Source organism: Lissotriton vulgaris, chromosome 9, assembly GCF_964263255.1.
Source record: "Lissotriton vulgaris chromosome 9, aLisVul1.2, whole genome shotgun sequence".
Taxonomy (NCBI): Eukaryota; Metazoa; Chordata; class Amphibia; order Caudata; family Salamandridae; genus Lissotriton; species Lissotriton vulgaris.
Window position 1 is genome coordinate 1,111,395,514 of NC_141697.1, and position 15,222 is coordinate 1,111,410,735.

General features: G+C 44.8%; 1 protein-coding gene across 8 annotated transcripts in view; it reads right to left on the reverse strand.

Annotated features, from left to right (window-relative positions):
* SLMAP (sarcolemma associated protein) overlaps nt 1-15,222 on the reverse strand; it is a 1,163,639-nt gene that overhangs the window by 669,717 nt on the left and 478,700 nt on the right. For all 8 annotated transcript variants that reach the window (XM_086939108.1, XM_086939110.1, XM_086939104.1 and 5 more), the window contains exon 10: nt 4,515-4,683. In XM_086939108.1, the coding sequence (XP_086795234.1) occupies nt 4,515-4,683 (169 nt within the window). The remainder of the gene's footprint in view (nt 1-4,514; nt 4,684-15,222) is intronic.

Here is a 15,222-nt window from a genome sequence, read left to right on the forward strand (position 1 = left end):
TCTGCTGGTCTCTTCTTGTGAGGTGTAGCACCTACATGACCCGTCTTTGGGTCGATGTAGATCTTCTTTTGTCGAGGATCTGGTGTAAAAAGTTCCTCCTGCTCTACAACCTTCTTGGGCGTCGATTTCTTTCGGTACCAGGGTAGGTTGTCGTGTGTCTTTAGCCTTGGGAGGTGTTATAACGTCATGTGGCGTAGTTTTCGGTGCAGAAAGTGTCGTTTTCGGCTTAGTTGCCTAAGACTCTTAAGCGTCCTTGGAGAAACTTGAACTTAGAGCACTTTCACCATCTGTTGCTGCAGCACCATCCTCAACCTCCTGAGGAAGTTTCCCGTGGCTATGACGACTTTTGCAAGTGGCTTGAGCAATTTTTGGATACCCTCATACCAGCTAGGTGGAGCAAGGCTAAATCTGGCTCCCCCAGTCCCTGGTATGATGAATCCCTTAGGGCACTGAAAGCATCTTGTAAAAAAGCAGAACGCGCTTGGCGCAGAAACTATGATACTGATCTTAAAGCAACCTATAGATCTTGCATCAGGATGTATCATAAGGCTATATGTTCAGCCAGGGCTGCTTTTTACTCACAAGAAATAAAAAACAGCACTAACCCTACCAAGACCATTTTTAGGGTGTGTAAGGACCTCACCAACAAAAGAACTGCCTCCACGTTCATTGCCTCTATGACGCACTGTGAACATCTGGCCTCGTTTTTTGTCGAAAGGAGGCCATATACAGGTCGTTTGCTACGCCTTTTGTCAGTGAAATTAATAGTGCCCTTCCGGTCTCTAAATCCCTATTAGCCATTCCAGGTCCTACCCAAGAGGAGTTCCTAAATCTGACGGTTAAAGTCAAGTCAGGTTCTCCGGAGGACCCGATGAGACCCATGCAATTTCGTGATTTCGCCGATTGCTGTTATCCGGCGATGCAGCGCTTCATAGATCTTTCCTTTAGAACTGGTAGTGTTCCCACTGCTTGGAAGCAGGCCACTATTATTCCAATTCTAAAAAAAACGTCTCTTGACCCTTCCAAATCAGAGCATTACCGTCCTATTTCCCTCCTTCCTTGGATGGCTAAAATAGCTGAAGCTCACGCCAATAGGATCTTATCCCTCCACCTGCAAGAAGCAAACATACTGGACAACTCCCAGAATGGGTTTCGAGCCGGTCATAGTACCGAGACCGCTCTTTTGGCGGTGGTGGAACACATTAGGAATATACTTGACCAAGGTCAGCCGGCGGCACTGATCCTATTGGATCTAAGTGCCGCGTTCGACACGGTCTCCCACCACATCCTTTTACACCGCCTCGTGGAGGCAGGAGTTGGAGAACAGGCGCTTGAATGGTTTCGATCATTTCTTACGGGTCGAACCTTTAAAGTTTCTACTCCTCCCTACATCTCTGCCCCACGCCCCATTCTGCAGGGAGTTCCACAGGGTTCGGCCCTCAGCCCCACCCTCTTTAACTTGTATGTTGCACCGCTGGCGCAGGTAGCTGCCAGTTTTGGTCTTACAATAGTGTCATACGCCGATGACACACAATTGGTGGTGTCACTCAATGGCGATTCTAACATGAACGCCCCCACCTTTCAGGCAGCCCTCAAAGCTGTCGCCGGCTGGATGGCGAACAATCGCTTACAACTCAATGCCACCAAGACGGAGGTCATTCTTTTCGGTAGAGACAGCGAGCTCTGGGGAGATCAATGGTGGCCTTCTGAATTGGGCCCTGTTCCTACTCCTGTAACCGAAGTCAGAAACCTGGGCGTATGGCTGGACGATCAATTGTCTTTTATTCCCCACATCAAACGTGTTGCGGGAACCTGTTTCGGCGCTTTACAAAGCCTACGGCCTATTTTAAAAAATTTTGACGCGGACACCAGGCAGATCATAGTCCAAGCTCTGGTGCTGACCAGATTGGACTACGCCAGTTCCTTGTTTCTGGGTGTTAATCAAGCTGAGCTTGCCCGTCTTCAGCGGGTACAAAATTCGGCGGCTAGGATGCTGGTCGGCCTCCCCAAATTTGTTTCAGCTCGCAGCACTATCCGTGACCTTCACTGGCTCCCAGTAGGCCAAAGAATTAAGTTCAAGGCTTTGTGCCTTACTTTTAAAATTCTCAATTTGGCCTCCCCTCCCATTCTCACCCAGACCATCCTCCACTATGTCCCCGCAAGAGCTCTTCTGTCTGCAGGGTCTAATCTGGCCATTGTTCCTCGTTTTAAAAAGTCCAGAATGGGTGGACGCTCTTTCTCGGTGATGGCGGCTACTCTATGGAACTCTTTGCCTGCTTCACTCCGTTCCATCCACGACTTGTTTCAGTTCAGGAAACAATTAAAAAAACATTTATTCTCCGCTGTATAGCTCTGTGCTTTGGTCATCATTGTTGTGTTGTGTCTTTCATCTCCAAAAGCGCCGGGACGCCTCTTGGCTGCGGCATCTGCGCGCTATACAAAATCTAATAACATAACATAGCATAACATAGTAGGCATGTTCGAGGATTTGGGCACCTCGGAATCAGGCTTTGTGTTCTTCGGCGCTGAGGGTTTAGAAGTGGACGGCTTTGGAGCCGGTGCTTCTTTTGGTTTTGGTACCGGTACGTCTTTATGTTTCGGTGCCGGTACTGTTTTAGGCTTTGGTCCCGAAGGTTTTTTTGGCTTCGGCGCCGAGGCATCTTTAGTTTTCGGTGCCGATGGGAGAGGCTTGCTCGGTGTCGAGGCACTAAAAGGCTTAGTTGCTTCCTTCGGAGTCGGGCTGGAAGGCGGGGCTTTCGAAGCATGTATTCGGTCTTAACTGGGCCCCTTGGGCGGAGTGCTGACCTTTGCCTTCGGTTTTGACAGAATATGTGGTGCAGGGGCAGAAGTACTCACGCGCTGGCCCGATGGAATGGAGTCATCGGAGTAGTCTGCCTCTGATACGATCTGGAGATCAGGTGAGTCTTACTCGGGAACGAGGGGAACCTCTTCATCGAAGATGTTCTCCGGTTCTGGAGCTGATCTCCTCATTTCGTGTCGACGGGATCGCCGATCTCGGATTGTTTTCTTCGATCGGAATGATGCACAAGCTGTGCAGGTCGACTCGTCGTGTTCCGGCGATAGACAGAGGTTGCCGACCTCGTGGTGGACGCTATGTGGGAACTTTGCTCGACATACAGGGCATCTTTTGAATGTAGTTCTTTCCATGTGGTGTAGGCCGCACGGCGTCGGTAGGCCCAATGGCCCGCATCGATGACCAGAATGGAACTGATGACGTTGAAAGTATCGTAGTCGATGTCGAAGGTAGTTTGTAGAAGATTGAGGAATTTCTGCGCTTCAAAGTTGCTGAAAAGTCTTTTTCTAGCCGGAGCGGAGAAAACTTTCGTCCAAACCCAGTGGCGGAAAAAAACAATCTAAGGATGTAGTCAATGCCCATGCGCAGTATTGTCCAAGGGAGGAATCACCTATCTTGTGACTACAAAGATTTCTTCCAAGAAGACAACAACCTGCAATCATCCGAGCCCAACACCAGGTGGCGATCTAATGCACAGTGTACAATCTGCAGCTCATATGCCTCGAACATGTAGTTAGCTTCAAGAGACATGAATAACTGAATCACAATGATTAGATGAGTGAGGAGCACAACGAGTGGGGGGGTGCAGAGATCCAGGTTTTTAATAGTCTCCTAAAAAGGGGTCTAATTCAATGGATCTCAGGTTCCAGGTTTTAGACCCAATAGCAGCCAGGGATTTACCCCATTTTGTCTTACACCTGATAGAAATGAACATGCCTAGGTATCGGGATTGTGTGTGGGCTGCTCCAAGGTGCTGCTGATGTCTGGTACCTCTCTGGTATGTCCCAGCCTGGAACCCACAAGATACCACAGAAAGTGTCCATCCCCACCCCTGCCTCTCCATCCCCCTGGACTGTCAGGCCAGATGAAGAAAACCTGTTCATCAGGCCATTTTAATGCGGCTTCCAGTCACCAGCTAAGTTCATCAAACTTGAAAGGAAACCATTACAGGGCCCTCTGCCACCGTTCTACAGAGGCATTTTGCACAGGTCAGTGGCAGCTCCGCCTCTTAGCTGCAAACAGGGGTGCGAATCCTTACCCAGTAGTCCCTTTTTTTTTTGGACCGAGTTTGCCTTTAAACTTTCTGATTGATACCTTATTGCACAATTTTGGGTGCTAATATAGTGATATAAAGCAATCTGATCCAATGCTTCTGAGTCCAACTGTATTGAGATACTGAGCGAAAAACTCAGAAATCATTAGGTTGGGCAACAAGTCTCCTGGGAAAATGCCCCATATAAATGTGCAAAAAAAACTATAAAACACATGAAAGATGGTTTAATGTACCGTGAGGTTGTGTACTTTTGTAATGTAAATGTAACTTCTTTAGTGAGGTCAACGTTTCCTATTATTTGTCTAGGTTATCATCATTCAACTAGATAGTTTTCTGCACCCCACAAGCAATTTCATAAAACAAAACGCTATTTTAAATAATATATTTGTAATCCAAGAACACTGCTGAAATTGTGAATTAACTTACCCTGTAAAGCAGAAAGACGTTCATTGGTGAAATCGTTGTCTGCTTGCAGGGCCTCTATTTTTGCCTGCAGTTCTTGCTCTTTTTTTTCCATTTCATCAAGTTTATGTTGCAATTCTTTTTTTTCAACTTGACCCTTCTGCTGGATTTCCTCTTGCCTTAATTCTGCTAACTGTTGGAAAACAATGGAATATTACTTGCTTTTGAAACAGTAAAGCCGGCCTATTTATATTTAGCAAATTTTGACTATCCATAAAATGGGCACGCGGATCTCACTGCGTAGGTGTGAGATCATCTTAATTTCAACATTAACATTTACTGTATATTACAATCATTTCAGAGCTGCCACAATTTAAAAGCCTACCACCAATTCTTGAGCAGAATTATGCGCTATCATGAAGAAATTCCACTGGTAGCAGCGGAAACAATATTTAATGGTAAAGGGTACAATGAATAAAAAGTTTATACAACTGGCCAATTGCAATCCAGATTTAACCTGCGGAAAAAAACTAAGTGTAAAAGTCAAGCAATAGTTAGTTGTAGAATTGGGAAAAACAATATTTAAAAAATATATATATTGATAAATGCAGTTAGAGTTCAATGAACTAACAATAACATGAGCCTTCCTCTTGCATTGCTTTTGATCTCACATATTAAATCTTTACCATGATAACAGGCCTCAATGATGAAATTCCAAATGCATTAAAGGTAACATCACGGATGACATTATTCAGTTGTGCCAGCATACGTCAATAAACTACACCTGTGCCCAATTTTCTTTCACTAATCAAGTGATAATGGATATAACCTTTGACCATATGCTGGACATAAAGAATATCTGTCAAGGAACCCACATTTGGCAGATGCTATACTCTTTTCCGTGGTATTCCGCCACCAAACAAACCATATTCCTCAATAGAATGTAATGGAGTCAACACCCCCCCCCCTCCCCCCCACACCTTTATTTCATTTTTTAATAACCTCCAAGGAGGAGTTAGTACTCTAATCACCCTAACCGGATCAACATTTTAACGTCTTCAAATTACCTTAAATGTTAAGTCACAAGCTTGACAGGTATGCATTTGCCACTTATAAGGCCCTATGGAGGGTTTTCCATAGAGCCCTCCATAGGAATATTACACAACACACAGTCCTGAGATGAGCACAGTGGTATTTAACCTTATCACTAGTATAAGACAAATCATTATTCAACAATCTGCAAAGCTTCAAAATCTTCAGCAAATTTCTACAAATGAACATCCACATGTTACAAATGTCCATGTTACATATGATTTGTCTATATCAATGTATTACAACTATATAACACTGGCACATGCCTAGACAGCCACTGGTGGATATAGGATTATCTATCATCAACAAAAGCTTTGGCATGTCTCAAGGATTTTTTGCAACAGACTTTGGTTTTAAGCCGAAACAGATGCACTTCGTCCTTAGCTTTTCCAACATGACTTACCAGTTAACTCCATGCGCGCTAGCGGAATTCCGCTCGCACGTTGAGATTTGCGAAAACGCATGTTACGTGACGAGCTGGGCTCGTCATCAGTGTGCGAGGAGGCTACGCCATGACGAGCCCAGCTCGTCATCAGCGTCGAAGGGGTTAAACCCTAAACTTCAGTGGTTTAGAAATGGTGCACTACTTAACCTTCAACCTACACAACAACACTTGAATCCAGGTCTTGCACATTTATATTCTATGCACCCACACAGTAACTATGCTGTATGAATATAGGCCCAATATTAACTAATTGCTCTTTTAAAATATTGGAAGACCTTATGTAGCGATGTGAATAGCGGTATGAATTGGGTACCTTTTTATCTGTTATGTATTTTATTGAGATGTTGCTATTGTGTACATTTATGGTTCTTTGAACCAAAATAAAGTTGAAGTGATGATGATGATGAAAAGCAGTATCACGGGTGATGTAATTTGAGATTTCATCAGTGATGTCCTCAAAGATGCCATTTGAAATGTAATTAGTGATGTTATCAATGAAGACATTACATATATTGGTGATGTAATGTGTGAGGACATAAGCGAAGCATAACGAGAAGCAGGTTATAGTTTGTTCACTAAACTTTAAAAGGTGGACTTCAATGTTTTTCCATTTTTAAATTTTAGTTCTCGTCTCTTTTCAACATATAACATTACCTTAACCCGCGATTTTCATTTTTTTTAAACATAAGCTAAGATCTTATTACCATTCCGAGCAATAAAATCACTTAAACCTTTTGTTTTTTTTCAGTGAAATTGTACATATTTTTTGATCATATTCCAAGTTGAGAAAGTGTGCAGCTGTGATTTTAGCTCCACCAACCTGTGGTCCCCTGTAAATGCTTACACCCAAACTCCTCGCTGGAGCACAAACTCAGACACGGTCTGGCCGACAACCCACACTCTCAACCCCGGTGAGCAGCCAACAACTCCACTGGTGCCGAACTTTACTTATGGCCAGGGCCCGTGCCCATACTCTTAACGGGTGCACAATCCAAACTAATGTAAAAGTAAGAAAGCAGGGTAATAATTGGGGAAGGATGCAAGCTTTTCTCAAGTAATAAGTTCACACCCTTTTGAATCTGAGAACTACCCCACTATGACAAATTACGTTCGCAGAGTAGCAAGGCAGATGAAAATAAGCTACTAACCTTTAACTACAGTTATCCAGTATTGGTACCTTTCATAGATTCACATGCTTGAATCACGGTACTATAGTAAACCAGTATCTGATAGTATAATAGGCTATAATGCAAAGGCAACGACACTTTAATAGCCTATGTCCTTTTAAAAAAGGACCAAACTTAAACTATAACCAATCAGTCGACAGCACCCTCTTAGAATATTTCCAACAGAGGCTGAAGCCCTCAGATTTTTGGAGCACAGGTGGGAAGAACATAAGTTACTTACCTGTAAACTGTAGTTCTCCAGTATTGGTGTATTTCATAGATTCACATGCTTGAATCATTCCCCGTCGCCGAAGTGACAACAATTCTTCAAGGGTTTATTCCGGATGTTCCAGCCAATATGGCAGTCTCCTCAGTCTTGGCATTTAAACGTTGTATTGTCTCAACTCATGAAGTCCCTATTTGAGCCCATTCATAGGGCTGAGCTTAAATTTATCTCTTGGAAGACTGCATTGGTTTTGGCTCTTACGTCAGCATGATGCATACAGGCTTTTACTATTAAACCACCTTTTCTGCAATTCACCAAGGACTCAGTAGTGCTCCGCACTAACCCGGCATTTATCCCAAAGGTGCCTTCTGATTTCCATTTAAATGAACCTATCATCTTAAAGACTTTTTTCCTTAATCCTCATTCACCAGCCGAAAAGGCTTTACACCCTTTAGATGTCAAAAGGTGTTTAAAATTAAAACAAAAACGATCAGCTATTCGTTGATTACTGCATGATGTGTAAAGGACATCCAGTAACCAAACAGACTATGGCTAGATGGATATCTAGTACAAACTCTTACTGTCATCAACAAGCGGGAAAGACACTTCTAAGAAGAGTCAAGGCACATTCTACCAGAGCGGTCTCCTCATCGACTGCACTTTTTGCCAGTGTGCCTCTTCATCAAATTTGTAGAGCTGCAACATGGTCCAGCAGACACACATTTACCAAGCATTACTGTCTGGAAGCTGCAAACAATGCGGATACAGCCGTGGGGCAAGCAGTGGCTCAGTCTGGTTAAATGGAAGAGAAAGAAAAGAGTAAGCGCACGTTTCTGATATGTTTAATTTCACAATGCTTGTGGGTATAGAATATGTTTTTTGGACTATTGTCTCTATGCGTCCTTTCTTAATGTTGCAAAGTGAACCAAGTCCAGCCCCCTCCCTCAACCCACTTCCCAGTCTGCCATCCTGACACCAACAGTCCATCCTAATATATGTAGACTATTGTCTCTATGCGTCCCTTGTAGTTTTTGCGCAGCATCTCTATGTGTATGTATGTATGTATGTATGTATTGCGTACTTGTATAGCGCAAAAACTGTCACCCAAATGGTATCCTGGCGCTTTGACAACACAGACGCCTCACTTCACTGCCCTGGGGAACAGATGAGACTTCAAACCTTTTTTAAATACGCAGAATTCCCCCTAGCTCCATAGAGTCACTTGCAGGGAATTCCAGAGTTTGGCCGCAGTGTATCCAAAGGAAAGGCCTCCCATCCGTATCCTCCGGATCTTAGGGACTGTGGCCAAGTAAGCAGATGAGGTGCGCAGAGTTCTGGAGGTTGAGTACCAGGAAAAAAGCTTTTGTAGCGGGACAGGGCCCTGATCATGGAGGGCCTTAAAGACTATGCACAGCGATTTAAAACAGATGCGCTGGTAAACAGGTAACCAATGGAGGTCCTTAAGTGCCAAGGATAAAGAGGACGAGCGCAGACGAGAAAGGGCCAGTTTAGCGGCCATATTCTGAATACGCTGCAGTTTACTGCTCAGAGTCCCAGGGGCACCCAGAAGCAGTGCGTTGCAATAGTCCAACTTACTAAGGATAATACTGCGCACAACCTCCGGTCTAGCTTAGGCCGGGAGCATAGGGAGAATTTTACGCAGATTGTGAAGCAGCATCATGCAAGTGGCGATGGTTTGATTTAAATAAACATTCAGTTGCAAATTAGATCCAATCGTAACACCCAGGTTGCGGACGGAATCTGCTGCCGCAACTGTACCCTAGAAGGTGGTAGGCCAAAAATCCACCGGCAGAGGCCGAGAAATGCGATCCAGGGAGCACTGAAACACCTCCGTTTTTTAACCATTGAGTTGGTACGCAGCCAGTTTGCAGTAGATGTCATACAGCGATGAAACATCTCCTGAGACACAGCCTCTTTACTTTCCAGTGAAAAGATAAGCTGAGTATCATCAGCATAATTAACAACCGAGATACCGAATGATTTAATCAGCTTAACTAAAGGGCGGGGATAAAGGTTGAATAAAATGGGACTGATGGCCGACCCCTGAGGTACCCCTTGCCCCACTCTTTTTGTGCGAGATTTGAAAGGCGGAAGAGTCACTACTTGGTGTCGATCCCGAAGATAGGAGACCAGCCAATCTCTGGCCAGGCCCGCCACCCCGGCCTCTTCCAATCTGCTGATGAGAATATCGTGGTTGACTGTGTCGAACGCGGCCGACATATCAAGCAGCACTAAAAATGCTGCATGACCTAGGTCGACCCGCGAACGAAGATCGTCCAGGACGACCACTAACGCAGATTCAGTGCCGTGGGCAGGACTGAAGCCAAACTGGGCCATGTCCAGCTAGGAGTACGTTTCCAAAAAGCTGGACAGATGTTTTGTGACCCACCTTTCCAAGATCTTAATAGGGAACGGAAGCAACAAGATTGGTCGATAATTGTTTAAACAAGAGAGATCCAATGTCACCTTCTTCAGGAGGGGAGAGACCACCGCAAATTTCCAACTATCCGGGACCGTTGACGTGTTAAGAGATTGATAACGGATGGAAAACAGAGACGGAAACAGTTCCTCTCGAAACATCTTCCACAATCTATGGGGTAAAGGATCCATAGGAGATCCAGAAGATACACCATTTGCCAATTGGCAGAACTCCGCATGTGTCCTTTCTGAATGTTGCAAAGTGAACCAACTCCTCTCCTCCACTCCACCCACTTCCCGTTCTGCCATCCTGACACCAACTGTCCATCCTAATATATGTGGACTATTGTCTCTATGCGTCCCTTGTAGTTGTTGAGCAGCAACCAAATCGATAGGGTCTGTTCAGCCTTTTGATTAAAAACACGGCCGTATTGGACACACGCGTTTTCGAATCCAACGTTGTATATATTTAAACACGTGCTTAATCGAATCCAACGTTGTGTCAAAATTTCAAAGCAATCGGTAAAGAAATTTCAGAGATTTAAGGTTTTCAACAAACGAACATTGACATTTTTATGTGTCTGTTCGGGCTTTCGATTAAACACTCGCACGTATTCGACACGCGCATATTGGAATCCAACATTGTGTATATAAAAACACGCACGTATTCGAATCCGACATAGTGTCAAAATTTCAAAGCAATTGGTGAAAAACTTTCTGAGATTTGCGATTTTGAACAAACAAACATTTACATTTTTATTTATATATAGATAAGAGATTATATATAATTTATTTATATATTATATAGATCTATATAACTGACTACTTACTATTTTTGGAGTTACTGCTATCTACTCTGATTCAGGCATGTGAATCTATGAAAGACACCCAAATGCTGGAGAAGAACATACATTACTTACCTGTAAACTGTGGTTCTCCAGTATTGGTATCTTTCATAGATTCACATGCGACCCACCCACCTCCCCTCAGAGGCTCCCCCCATTTACTTGACTTATGTCACTCTTGTGCTGAAAAATCTGAAGCTTTGTGTGTGAGACAAGCAGTTCTGAAGCTGGAGCTCAATTTTATTGGGAGCCATATTAGCTCTTAGCGAGGGAGAGACGTGTTTGTATTTCTTGACTTCAGTGACCTTCCTGGCAGCTGCATTTAGAGTTGCTATGGGGGGAGCTAAGTGAGATTTTGCCGTGCCAGTGAGGGTTGCGTTCCTGTAGTCCAATTTGGACAGAGCTAGGGACTGTGCAGCCTGTTTAAAGTCATTGGGAGGAATGAAGGATTTTATTTTGTGCAGTAATTTTATGTTGAAGAATGGACACTTTGCAGTGTTCTTGATATATTTGTCCACGTTTAATTTTGGGTCCAGATTGATTCCCAGGGATTTTACGGAGTTGGCGGGGTGAGATTGCAGTTAAGAGCATTAATGGTTGTTCTGTGACTTGGGGGGGTCCGTTCTTTGTTGGATTTGAGAAGAATTTCCGTCTTATCTTGGTTGAGTTTCAGGAGGTTGAGGGATAGCCAGTGTTGGACTTACTTTAGAATGTCGTATAGTCTCTGTATGTCTCCAATGGAGGACGTTTCTAGGTAGATCTGGATATCGTCCGCATACAGGTGGAAGGGGATGTTAGCTTTTTTGAGTATCGCGGTGAGGGGCTCCATGTAGATGTTGAACAGTGCTGGGGAGAGAACTGATCCCTGGGGGACACCCCTGGTTAAGGGAAGTAGGTCAGACGTGAAGTTTTGTATTTTTATTCGTTGGGAGCGTAAAGAGATAAACCTTTGTAGGACCACCTCATCTGCTCCAATTCTTTCTCGGAGTACATTAATGAGCAGTTTGTGGTGACCGTGCCGAAGATTGCCGATAGGTCAAGGAGTTCGAGTAGACCGCAACTGTCTGTATTGAGTGATGTGTAGACATCTATGAAATTCAGCATCGCTGTCTCTGTGCTGCAACCTTTTCTGAAGCCCGATTGATGAGAATCTAGAAGGTTGTTACTGTCAATGTCTTGGTTAAGTTGAAGGTGAACACATCTTTCCAGGATTTCGGCTAAGAATGGGAGATTGGAGACTGGCCTTAAGTTATTTAGATTGTTTGTGTCAGAGCCCGTTTTTTTTTTTTTTAATAATGGCATGACTTGGCCGATTTTGAGACAATCTAGCATGACTTCGGTTCTCAGGGAGCTATTTATAATCATGGTCCAAAGAGGTACTAGGGCGGGGTTGAGATTGTCAGCCAGTTGGGCAGGAATAGGGACCGCTATGTGGGAGGAGGGTTTGGACCCGATAATCAATTCAATTCAATTCAATGATTTCTGCGTCAGAGATGTGATTGAAAGACTTCCAGTTGTTCAGGGGGTGGCTGGGTGGGTTGTTGCCTAAGAATGACTGACAGCTGAACACGGAAAGGCAAATTCTGCTTGTGGAAAAAGGCAGAATAAGGTTCGCAACCTCAAATGGTTTGAACTGTGTTGTAGCTTCATCAGTCTCCCATCCACGGTTGGAGAGCAAGTGATACTCGTAAAGTGAGGAGATAGCTAGTACTGATATCATGCAGCTAGAGAATGTGTGGGTTGCCGAAAGGGATGATGGGGAATTTGTAACAGGTGCCACAACAGTAAATTGGAGATAGTCGCAGTGCTAGGGAATGTTGGCATGCGTGTCCTGTAAATCCAGATAAGCCGTATTCGCTGTACCAGTTAAAAGACAATGGATATGTGAGATAGGAAATAGGAACCATCCGTAAGGCCTAAGATGGATTCCCACCACTTTTTACAAACAATGGGAATAAAAGAAGAAGATATGACCAGTACGCCAAGGGGACAGAAGTAAAACTCCAACGAATGGCCTATGTGACCGACATAATACCCTTTTTGAATGAAGTTATCTTTTTTTAAAAGGAAGCAAGCCAGAAGAACAAGTTACTTACCTTCAGTAATGCTTTTTCTGGCTGTGGATTCGTCACCTTTTGAATTACCTCTGTGCCAGCATTCCACAGAAACGTTTTCTTAGCTCTACCACGTCGACAAAGACATCACAATGGCACCGGAGCCATAGAAGACCTTGTGGGCATGATCACCCATTTTCTCTGTGCCTTTGAGGCAAACAGGTGGACTGACAACATAATTGGAGTATACCCAGTATACAATATATACACAAATACACAAGGTATATAGTCAAAGAGGAAAAGCTAAAGAAACAAAGCATTTCCTAACAACAAAAAGACTTCGGAGAATATCCATGTCAAACAATGACAAATTCTTTAGAGATACGAAGGTGGACAATGGGGAGGAGGGTGACTCTGAGAGGAACCACAGGCAGATACTGTATCTACCAGAAAAAGCATTACCGAAGGTAAGTAATTTGTTCTTCTGATGGATACATCTGCCTGTGAATTCCTCACCTTTTGAACAACCTGCCCCTACGAATGAAATGCGCTGAGAGGGAGACGGAACAGAGGGTGCGATGGTGAAGAAGGTCTGTGTACCACATCCTTCTTGGCCAATCCGGGGCGCTCAATATATCTTGGTCATGGTCTTGGTGAATCTTCCTCAGAACTCGAGAAATCAAGGGTATGAAGGGAAACGCTTAATGGAGTTGTGAGCCCCTATCCAATTGAAACACGTCCCCCAATGCTCCCCTCATCGGAAACTGGAGACTGCAGAATGAAGGGCAGTGGGCGTTCTCTCGAGTGGCAAAAAGACCCACCCGAGGAACCCCCCCACTGCTTGAAGATGTGATAGACTACGTCCGGATGAAGCCTCCACTCCTGATCGTCCGAGAATTGCCAACTGAGACTGTCCGCACGCACATTCAGCCCCCCGGCCGTATGATTTGCAATTACACAAATCTGATGATCCTGAGCCCAAGACCTTAGTCACAGAGCCACCCTGCAGAGACGATACAACCCTACGCATCCCTGTTTTTGTACCACATTGCGGTAGTATTGTCCGTTAGGACTTGAAATGACTGACCGCAAAGGGAGGGAAGGAAAGCCTTGAGGGCCAAATGTATTGCCCGCAATTCCAGACGGTTGATGTGGAACAACCTTTCCTCTGAAGACCAAAGACACTTGATCTCCAGATCCCCCAGATGAGCACTCCACCCTAGAGTGGAGGCATCCGTGATCACCGTGGCCACGAATTGAGGAAGCTGAATGGGCTTTCCTTGAGACAGGCTGCCCTGCATACGCCACCAAGACAGCTTCGCTGCACTGTCTCATGAGATTCTGACCATCTCCCCGAGATCTCCGTTGTGCTGCTACAACTGCCTGCGGAGGCACCACTGGAGTGCCCTCATGTGCCAGTGTGCATGGTTGACCAACTGCATACAGGATGCGAACAGACCCATCAGGCGTAGCACCTATAGGACTGGAACAAACGCTCCATTGTGAAACAAAGGAATAATGTCCTGAATGTCGAGTAGCTTCTGCGGAGGCGGGAACGCTCGACACACAGTAGAGTCCAGTACGCCCCCTATGAACAGGTTGCGCTGAGAGGGCAGCAGGTGAGATTTGGGTACATTTATCGAGAAGCCCAAGTTGAAAAAGAGCTGTGTTGCTACTTGCAGATGATGCAGCACCAACTCTGCCGACTTTGCTTTGAGCAGCCAGTCATCCAGATAGTGGAAAACAGGAATCCCCAAACCTTCTGAAGTGAGCTGCCACCGTGAAGACCCGAGGCGTGGAAGTAAGGCTGAACAGGAGGACCGCAAACTGGTAGCGCTGAGATGCTACAGTAAAACAGAGTTACTTCAGTACGACTTCAGGATGGGAATGTGAAAATATGCGTCCTGCAAATCGATCAACACCATCCAGTATTCCTGCAGCAGCCCCAGAAGAAACTGAGCTAGCGTCAACATCTTGAATTTTCCCTGTTTGAGGTAAAAATGTAAGACCCTGAGGTCTAGAATCTGTGTTAACCTGACGTCCTTCTTGGTAATCAGGAAATAACAGGAGTAGTGTTCCTGACCCTTTTCCTGCTCCGGAACTAGCTCTATCGCACCTTACTGTAGTAAAACAAGAACCTCTTGCTGAAGGAGAAGCAAATGGTCCTCTGAACACCAGCCCTGGCAAGGAGGGTAAGGAAATGGAAAACTCTCGGAAGGGTAGGGCGTACCAATTTTCCACAAGATTCAAAACCCAAAGGTCTGATGTAAAAGATTTCCAATCTTGTAGAAAATGGAACACCCGACTCCCTGCAGGACCAACATGCTCCCAGAATGATGATGGCCTCGAAAGGAAGCCAACTTCCCAAAACCTTGCTAACTCCTATATCCATAACCCCTAGGTTGGGACTGCAGTCCTAAGGATTTAGCAGTAGCTCCACTGTCTTTGAAACGCTGTAGATCCGA